The following is a 9,787-nucleotide window of genomic DNA, read 5'->3' on the forward strand; positions in this document are numbered from 1 at the left end:
CAGACACACAGGGAGAGACAGTCCCTGCCCCAGCTGAGATCAGGGCCTCGTTGTGCCGGGCGCTGCACAGACACACAGGGAGAGACAGGCCCTGCCCCAGCTGAGATCAGGGCCCCGTTGTGCCGGACGCTGCACAGACACACAGGGAGAGACAGTCCCTGCCCCAGCTGAGATCAGGGCCCCATTGTGCTTGGCGCTGCACAGACACACAGCAAGAGACAGTCCCTGCCCCAGCTGAGATCAGGGCCCCGTTGTGCCGGGTGCTGCACAGACACACAGCGAGAGACAGTCCCTGCCCCAGCTGAGATCAGGGCCCGTTGTGCCGGGCGCTGCACAGACACACAGCGAGAGACAGTCCCTCCCCCAGCTGAGATCAGGGCCCGTTGTGCCGGGCGCTGCACAGACACACAGCGAGACAGTTCCTGCCCCAAAGAACTTACAAGACAGATGAACAAAGTAGCACTATCCTTATATGACAGGTGGGGAAACCAAGGCACAACAGGTTGCCATGACTTTTCCCAGGTCACACAGTAGAGTGTGCGGCAGAGCTCGGAATTGAAGCCAGATCACCTGACTCACAGTCAAGTGCCTGAACCTGCTGCATGGAAAGTGTTGAACCATGAAGTGTCTTCAGCCCCATTAATGCCGTGGCCCTTTCCCCTAGGTGGAGGCGCCGAGTGCAGACTCTGCCCCATGGACTGGCTGTCGCACAGAGGAAAGTGCTACTGGTTCTCTAAAGGGAATAAGGACTGGAATGGGAGCCGTGATGACTGTCCAAGGAAGAGGTCTCACATCCTGGTGATCCAGGACCAGGATGAGATGGTAATGTGAAAAATAAAGGGTGCAAACTACACCTAAAACTTAGGTCAGGCTAGCTATGTTGCTTAGGCATGTGAAAAATACCTCTTGTTTTAAATCTGGGTTGAAAAATTGTCAGTGACTGAGAATCTACAACGACCCTTGGTAAATTGTTCCAATGGTTCATTACCCTCACTCTTAAAAATGTACACCTTATTTCCAGTGTGAGTTTGTCTAGCTTCCACTTCCAGCCCTTGGATCGTGTTCTACCTTTGTCTGCTAGACTGAAGAGCCCATTATTTAATATCTGTTTCTCATGTAGGTACTTACAGTCTGATCGAGTCATCCCTTAACCTTCTCTTCGTTAAGCTACATAGATTGAGCTCCTTGAGTCTATCACAGGTTTTCAAATCCTTTAATCCATTCTCACGGCTCTTCTCTGACCCCTCTGCAATTTAGCAAGATCCTTCCTGAACTGTGGGCACTAGAACTGGACACAGGATTCCAGCAGCGACCACACCAGGGCCAAATTGAGAGGTAAAATAACCTCTCTGCTCCATTCAATATTCTCCTGTTTAAGCATCCCAGGATCACATTAGCTCTTTTGGCCACAGCATCCCACTAGGAACTCATGTTCAGCTGATTATCCACTGTGACCCCTAAATCTTTTTCAGCGTCATGGCTTCCCAGGGTAGAGGCCCCATCCTGCAGTCTTTGTTCTCAGCTATATACATTTAGCCATATTAAAAACACATATTGTTGGCTTGCGCCCATTTTACCAAGAAATCCTTGACCTGTCCTCTTCATTATTTACTGCACCCCAATTGTTGTGTCCGCTGTAAACTTTATCAGTGATGATTTTATTTTTTCTTCCAGGTCCTTGGTAAAAATGTTCAGTAGCGTAAGGCCAAGAACCAGTCCCTGTGGGACGCCATTGGAAACACACCCGCTCAATGACGATTCCTTGTTTAAAATTAAATGTTGAGGCCTAGCAGTTAGCCTCCTAACAAGTGTTATATGCCAGGTCTATAGGGGGAAAAACTCCCCGTGTTTGTTTTGGGTCCAACTGAAGGCCTCTTTGGAGATTGTGGATTAAGTTCTCTGGTGTCCTTTAGAACGACTGCTTTTGCCCCAGGCTAAATTCACGCTCCTGCTTTTCTCCACAGGAGTTCATACAGAACATCACACAAGGGAAATATCCCGTTTGGATTGGGCTTAATGTTACATCCCCAGAGGAGAAATGGACCTGGGTGGACGGCTCCATCTTAAACCAAAATCTGTGAGTGTTTCTTGCTGTTAAATATTTCATGTGTGTCTTGAGGAAAGCTTATCATTAAGTAACTTTGGATGTTTGCAGAGTCAGAGAGAAAGGCTGGCCTTGAACTGGGGCTCAGGTGATCTGGATTTACGAACAGACTCCCTGCGTGACCTCGGCCAAGTCACTTAAACTCTCTGGGCCTCCACTCCCCAGCTGTCATAAGGAATAATTATTCTTTGGCTGCTTTGTGTATTTAGATTGCAGGCCTCTGGAGGAAAGAACTGCCTCTTGCTAAGTGTATAGATAAAACGCCCAGCACAATGGAGTCCTGATACTGGTTGGGGCCTCTAAGGGTACGACTTCACTACCCGCCGGATCGGCGGGTAGGGATAGATCTATTGGGGATCGATCTCTGCCGTCGACTCCGGAACTCCACCGCAGCGAGAGGCGGAAGCGGAGTTGACGGGGGAGCGGCGGCCGTCGATCCCGCGCCGTGAGGATGGGGAGTAAGTTGAACTAAGATACGTCGACTTCAGCTATGCTATTTTCGTAGCTGAAGTTGCGTATCTTAGGTCGATCCCCCACCCCCCAGTGTAGACCAGGCCTAAGCATTACTAGAACACACATAATACAGAGAGCCGGGGAGAAAATTTCCCAACGGAACAGCTTTCCCTCTAGGAACATCTACGCTACAACTGCTACAGTGCAGCAGGTGTGATGCTGTAGCACCAAACGTAGGCACTTCCTACAGCAACCAAAGGGGTTTTTCCGTTGCTGTAAGTAGTCCACCTCTCCAAGAGGCAGTAGCTGGGTTGATGGAGGCATTCTTCCATCAACCTAGCTGCATCTACAGCTAGGGGGTAAGTCAACCTAACGATGTCGCACAGGACGCAACATTTTTCACAGCCCTGAGAGATGTAGTTAGGTCGACTGAAGTTTTTAGATGAAAACCAGGTCTCAGAAAACACCGATTCCATGAAATTGACACATTGCCTGTGACTGTGTCGGTTTTTCTCAATTTTTGATGGAAAACGATGTCAACAGTTTATTTCAGCGTCATCCATTTGATTACATTGTATATTACATTACAACATAACAGTGGAAAGATTTTGACCTGATTGAAACATTTCGATAAGGTCTGTTTAGATGTTTCCAAAACAAAATTTTTGGAAACCTCATTTTGCTGTAAATTTCAATGTTTTGTTCTGATTGAGAACAGCAGCAAAAAAATCACCAACAAACCTCCTGATATTTTTGGAATATCCCATGGAATGGAAATTCAATTTTCCGGCTTCTTCTAACAATAAGTCAAGTCTCCTCCTATCAGGAATTAAAGCAATGCTGAATGTTATTAGGTAGGCAACTACCCCTTGATTCTCAGGCTGATCATGGGACTGCCAGGTCTGAAAACATGCACACGACTGCTTGAGAGAAAAGACTGGACTTTGGGCACTTTTGTGGCCCAACTCCTGACTAGGAGGAGACAAAGAGCCACACTCAGCATAAAGTCTGGCAAGCTTTCTTCCAACCCACGCTTTCCCACTGCTGCCTCTAGGCTAGAGTGGTGAGTTCAGTGCCCAATAGCCGCATGGAGACCAGACGTGGTGGTGAGTTCAGTCCCCAACAGCTGCATGGAGACCAGACGTGGTGGGAGGTTTGGGACATTTATAACCTTGCAGGGGAAAACGCAGAGATAATGGAATGCTTACAGCTGAGCAGGCCAGTAGATTTAATACAAAGAGACGCTTCTCTGGACCTTTGTTTGAGAAGTCTAGACACTAACACGGATTATTTCTCCCCCCCCCCCCTTTGTTCCACAGGTTTCCAGTATCTGGTCCAGCTGTGAGAAACAGCTGTGGGGTGATAAAGGGGAATCAGATGCGTTCGGAAATGTGCAGCGCTGAATTTAAGTGGATTTGTCAGAAAGAAGCCGTCCTGATCTAAGCAATGACAGTAGGGAGGCGGTACCCTTAGAAATAATAGATTCCTAGATAGAAAGGCCATTCTGATTGTCTACTCTGACCTCCTGCATAACAAAGGCCGGCGAATGTCACTCAGTAAAAAGCTGATGGGAGAGAGCCACATGCTCTTCATAGTTAGGGTGAGCAGATCTCCCGATTTTATAGGGACAGACCCGATATTTGGGGCTTTTTCTTATATAGGCTCCTATTGCCCCCCACTCCCTTTCCTGATTTTTCACACTTATCTGGTCACCCTACTCCTAGTCCTCTGAAAGGTCCAGCTCACCCCTGTGACAGAGTGGGAATTTTCTGTAATATTTTTGTATGATGCCTGTGCGTGCCTCAGTTTCCCCTGTATGCTGCGTCGTCACCTAGGAGGTAGAAAAGGGCTGGTTACGCTCAGGCAGGGGTGGCTGACGCCGGTCTCGAGTGTAGGGCCCATGTCGCTGGAAGTCCATGAAGACAATGGCAAAGCCAACACCCGGGACATTTGCTACCAAGCTATGAACGACCATGGATGGCCCATCCCGCCGCAGGAAGCCAGCTATGTTTGAGCAGCTGGATAGCCAAGGACCCAGAAGGGGCCTGGTGGGACTGGCCTGAGATCTTGACCAAAGAGAATAGAGTGGGAGCTAGAAGGGGACACACCACTTTGGCTGGGGCTCTGGGCCAACCAGAATGGACCTTGCTGTAACTTGTTTTTCTCTATGTTAACCAAGGACTCTCTACACGGTGTTCCAGACAGCTAATAAACCCTCCTGCTTTTACCACGCTGGCCGGGAGTCACAGCTGATGCTGAAGGAGGGCTGCCTGGCTCCGTTTGGGGGTACACGTCTCCCTCAGAGGCCCATCTCAGGTGGCCTCGCTGAAGGGAGCTCACAGTGTGAAGCAGGGGGGCTGGAGACTTCGAGGTTCAGTCCAAGGAGGTGGTGAAGCCAAAGGGCTTACCCTGGTGACAGAGTGAGACCCTAAGGGGGTCTGGCACCCTGAAGGGGTCCTCCCAGGGACTGTTCTAAAGCACTGAGTGTGTGGATCCGTGACAACCCCCAATAACCATCATCCTTAGCATGTTGTGCCCTTCTTGTGCAGATCTCAGTGCTTTGCAAAAGGCGAGTGATCACCATTATTGTAGAGGTGGAAGGGGAAATGGAGGCAGAGAGAGAATCACAGAAATGTAGGACTGAAAGGGACCTCGATAGATCATCTAGTCCAGTCCCCTGCACCGAGGCAGGACTAAGTATTATCTAGACCATCCCTGGAAGGTGTTCGTCTAATCTGCTCTTAAAAACCTCCAATGATAGAAACTCCACCATCTCCCTACGTAATTCGTTCCAGTGCTTAATTACCCTGACAGAAAGTTTTTCCTAAAGGTCTAACGTAAATCTATTTTTTTTTTAAATCTAAGGTACTTAATATGGAGCCCTCGTTACCACAGTCACTATCTTTAACATCTATTTCTCCTCCCACCCCTCCCCGTCACCTAAGCCCCCTCCAAACCCATTGCTAAGAACCGCTCGGAACCACCCCACGCTCCAGATTCCACCCCAGGTGAGGTGGGGAAGGCTGGGTGGCGCTGGCTGCTTCTGCAGTTGATCAGGCAACTCAGACTCCTCCCCCCACCAAATTAGTTGGCCAGCTGCTAGAAAATCCCCTTTTCTTCCTTCCACCTGGACACAGCCCTCCTGGCACTGAGGAGGCGCTGAAATGACGCAGGGAAGAAGACAGAACAAAACCGTAGACCCAGCAGTGAGGTCATTTATTTACACAAAGTGCAAAAGAGAGTACAAAAACCTACTTATATACAGACAAAGGTTTAAGCAGCAGTATTTCTCAAGTGTACAGAATACTGTAGCCCATTAGTGGGTTCACTGAGCCAGGGCAAAACAGGGAAAGTCCCCCAAAGTCTCTCCCAAGATAGGCAGCTTGTGGGAGGCTGGCTGAGATGACGGATGGTGAAATTAAGCCCTGACTCTTGACTTTTCACAGTCTGGTCTCAGCCTTATTGCGAACGCCCTGGGGCCTGCTTCCCTACATTTCCTTAAACAGCTACTTTACACCACTGCAGAATGGGTGTAAGGCTGGGTTTGCACCTAACAATCGGATTGACCCAGCTGCATCGCTCAGGGCTAGGAAAAATGTCACACCCTGTGCACCGTAGTACGATCGACTGTAGATGTAGCTTGACAGAAGAATTCTCTCAGAGAGGTGGATCAAATACACCCACGGCAAAATTCCTTCTGCCGCTGTCAATGAGACTAAAGCTTCCGAGAGAGACAAGGCGGGGGAGGGAATATCTTTTATCCTGGGACCGACATGGGACACGCGACAAGGGAAGATACCGAATTTTGCCGTCTCTATGGAAACTCTGCAATATGAAGAAAAAGGAAGCAAAGCTTAAAGAAGTTATTGGGTGACGGGACGGATCACTTGATGATTGCCTGTTCTGTTCTTTCCCTCTGAAGCACCTGGCATTGGCCACTGTCGGAAGACAGGATACTGAGCTAGATGGACCACTGGTCTGACCCAGTACGGCCGTTCTTATGTTCTAAGTTGGTCCAATAAAAGAGATTACCTCCAAGTTGTAAGACACTTGGATGGGAGTTTCAAAAGCATCTGTCTAAAGGCTTTTAAATGACTGGATACCCCTTTCGGGAACGAATTCCTGATGAGATTCATCAGCCCATCACCTCTAGAAAGGAGAGATCAGACTCTGCTGGGTCGGACACAAACACATTAAGAAATAAATACAGACAAGGGCTGCATTTAAGCATGCGGCAGTAGGAAGCCCCAGCCATTCTGCCCCAGCCGTATCCCTTTTCCCTGGCATCCCGTTTGTGGCTGTGAGGTTCTCTGGGGTGGTGGACGAGTCTTACTGAAGTTTGTTTGGACAGCAGCCAGCAAAATGGGGCCCCTGACTTTGACTGGAGCCTAGGGGTGCCCCTGTGATGTAAATATCCTCAGAGAAGGGATCAGCAGCAAGTCACTCAGCGGCACCGTTTGCGCCCCGGCCACCAGCACCCAACATAGCACGGAAGAGTCAGCTCTGCATTGCTCTTCTCCTGGAGCAGCCCTTTGGCAGCAAGGAAATGCTTCAATCAACGGTAGCCCGGAGTCTGGAACTCGCCAGCCATCTTATCGGCGCCCTGCAGGTGGCGCTGTCACGTTACAGCAGCACAGATGACCGCGGCAATGACTGGGCTCCTCCCGTTGCAATATATGCGGATAGCGCAGCAGCAAAAGCAGATTGGAAGTCTGACAAGCCTGGCCTGACCAGTTCCACGCACGTCAGGCACTGCGGCGTTGGTTTTTCCCTAGTCCTTTGTGTACGCATCGCGTTGGGCACAGATCCAGTTGCGCAGCGTGTGGCACCACGAGGAGCCGACAGCCTTGTCGTTCAGATAGGCACAGTTGCCGTTGGCTCGGATTTCAAACCTGCAACACAAGTGCCGTGGGGCCGTGAGTCCCGGCTCCGCATTCTGGGTAGCGCAGCAGATGAAAGCAAGTAGCAACGGGGCCTTAATTACCCCGCTCTCCACTGCTCTCCCCCGCTGCATCTGGGCCCAGCATCCCCTTGTGATTTGTTTTAATATCAAATTCTGTTCATTTCATGATGTCCTCCCATGTGGAGCATGCAGCCCTGGGGTTAGCACTGGTATGTCCCTAATGCAGGCAAAACGTCAGGCCGGATGGGGATCAGACCATAGGTAGGATGTTTCCAGCCCATCACGCTATTTAGTCTGATTGTACCTTCTGTTGCCCCCAACCCTTGGTCTGTCTTGTCTAGTTAGACTGTGAACTCTTTGGGGCAGAGACTGTCTCACTGTGTGTCTGTGCAGCGCCCGGCACAACGGGGCCCTGATCTCAGGTGGGGCAGGGACTGTCTCTCCCTGTGTGTCTGTGCAGCGCCAGCACAACGGGGCCCTGATCTCAGCTGGGGCAGGGACTGTCTCTCCCTGTGTGTCTGTGCAGCGCCCGGCACAACTGGGCCCTGATCTCAGTTGGGGCCTCTGGGTGCTACCATAATGACAACATCAATACTACTACTACTAATAATAAAAGGTATCTTGGGCCAGGTCAGTTACACGGGGGACATCAGCCAATAACGTTGCTACAACAGTGCAAACAAATGCCCACGTACAGAAGACCTAAGATCCCCTCAAAGCCAGCTCCATTAAACAATGCATCACCCCCCAATCCCGCACCGAATAGGAGTTCCAAAATACCATGTCCAGTCTTTTTAATGCCAGAAAAAGATTATCGGTGGTTTTGTCTTCCAACCAAGCTTAGACTGGTCCAGATTCAATGCTTATTCGAGTCACATGCGTCCCAACACTTAGAAAGAGAGAAGACTCACAGGTTGTTGAATTCTGCACCATTCACCCATCTCCAGGGCTCGCCCTCTTCCCTCCGCAGGCCGATCCAGTGCTCGGAAAGGCCTTTATAGCGCAGCATGAAAGCCTTTTTGTAAAAGAAAAAGGAAGACGTTATTTCTGGGTGGGTCCTTCTCACTCTCTCCTGCTGAAGCTGTTCCACGTTGTATAGGACACCTGAACAGTCGCTGGGGCCGAGAGTGAGTGAGGTGGTTAGTGCACACACCTGGGAAGAGACCCAAGTTCAGGTCCCTGATCCAGGCCCATTTTGTAGTCTGGAGGCGTCTCACCTTTTCAGGCAGGGTGTCGATCGTAGCCAGGGAGGCGCCAAAGGAGGAGCAATTGCTCTGGCTGAAGGTCCAGTTTCCTTCGGCCTCTGAGAAATAGTAACATTTCCCCAGGTACCCGACCCAGCCATCAGGGCACCAAGGGACAGCAGGGGAGCGTGGAGGATCAAAACCAAGTTTCAGTGCTACCCCTGGGGGAAAAGAGAGACAGTAACAGACACAGGGTGACAGAGACCCATTTGTTCCTGTGCAATTACACGCAGCAGTAAGAATTTCACACACACGCTTTCCCCAAGATTAACCCAGCCCATCCTGTGCCCAGCACTCAGATCTGTATATTTCGTGGGTGAATGCCCACTTTGTCAGACGCATTCACTCACGAAAGCTTATGCTCCAATACATCTGTTAGTCTTAAAGGTGCCACAGGACCCTCTGTTGCTTATTTCATCAGGTTACCCCTAGTTCTTGTGTTATGTGAAGGGGTAAATGATACTTTCTCCACACCAGTCATGATTTTACAGACCTCTCTCATCTCCCCCCTTAGCTGTCTATTTTCTAAGTTGAACAGTCCCAGTCTTTTTTATTTCTCCTCGTACGGAAGCTGTTCCATTCCCCTAATCATTTTTGTCACCATTCTCTGCACCTTTTCCAATTCGAATATAGCTTTTTTGAGTTGAGTTGAGCAGAACTACACACCGTGTTCAAGGTGTGGTTGTACCACAGATTTACTTAGTGCCATTTATGATATTTTCTGTCCTATTATCTATCTCTTTCCTAATGGTTCCTAATATTCTGTTAGTTTATTTGACTGTCGCTGCACATTGAACGGATGTTTTCAGAGAACTATCCAAGATGACTCCAAGATCTCTTTCTTGGGTGGCAACAGCTAATTTAGACCCATCATTTGGTATGGGTTTTTTCTAATGTGCATTACTTTGCACTTATCAACATTGTTTAATCAGTAGCGTAGCTAGTGGGGTGCAGAGGAAGCAGCCGCTTCCCCTCAGCACACTTTCCAAAAGCGGCGCCTTTCCAAAAGCGGCGCCTTTCCAAAAGCGGCGCCTTTCCAAAAGCGAGGGGGCGCAGGCTGGCTGTGGCCCGGCAGCCGCGGCC

At 49.7% G+C, this 9,787-nt stretch overlaps 2 protein-coding genes across 2 annotated transcripts; one reads left to right on the forward strand and one right to left on the reverse strand.

The window, feature by feature from the left end:
• Window positions 1-664: 664 nt before the first annotated feature.
• On the forward strand, window positions 665-4,505 carry LOC113408743 (killer cell lectin-like receptor subfamily F member 1; the record flags this gene model as incomplete). Its single annotated transcript, XM_026662142.2, has 3 exons — window positions 665-822; window positions 1,965-2,077; window positions 3,877-4,505. Coding segments are annotated over 3 exons (395 nt in total), but the record flags the coding sequence as incomplete, so codon positions are not given.
• A 2,049-nt stretch (window positions 4,506-6,554) lies between these two features.
• LOC112114920 (C-type lectin domain family 2 member D-like) lies at window positions 6,555-8,865 on the reverse strand (the record flags this gene model as incomplete). The annotated part of the gene is made up of 3 exons (XM_026662141.1): window positions 6,555-7,449; window positions 8,372-8,475; window positions 8,678-8,865. Coding segments are annotated over 3 exons (413 nt in total), but the record flags the coding sequence as incomplete, so codon positions are not given.
• Between the last annotated feature and the right edge of the window lie 922 nt (window positions 8,866-9,787).

Source organism: Terrapene carolina, unplaced genomic scaffold (assembly GCF_002925995.2).
Source record: "Terrapene carolina triunguis isolate 2854851 unplaced genomic scaffold, T_m_triunguis-2.0 Scaffold23418, whole genome shotgun sequence".
NCBI lineage: Eukaryota > Metazoa > Chordata > Testudines > Emydidae > Terrapene > Terrapene triunguis.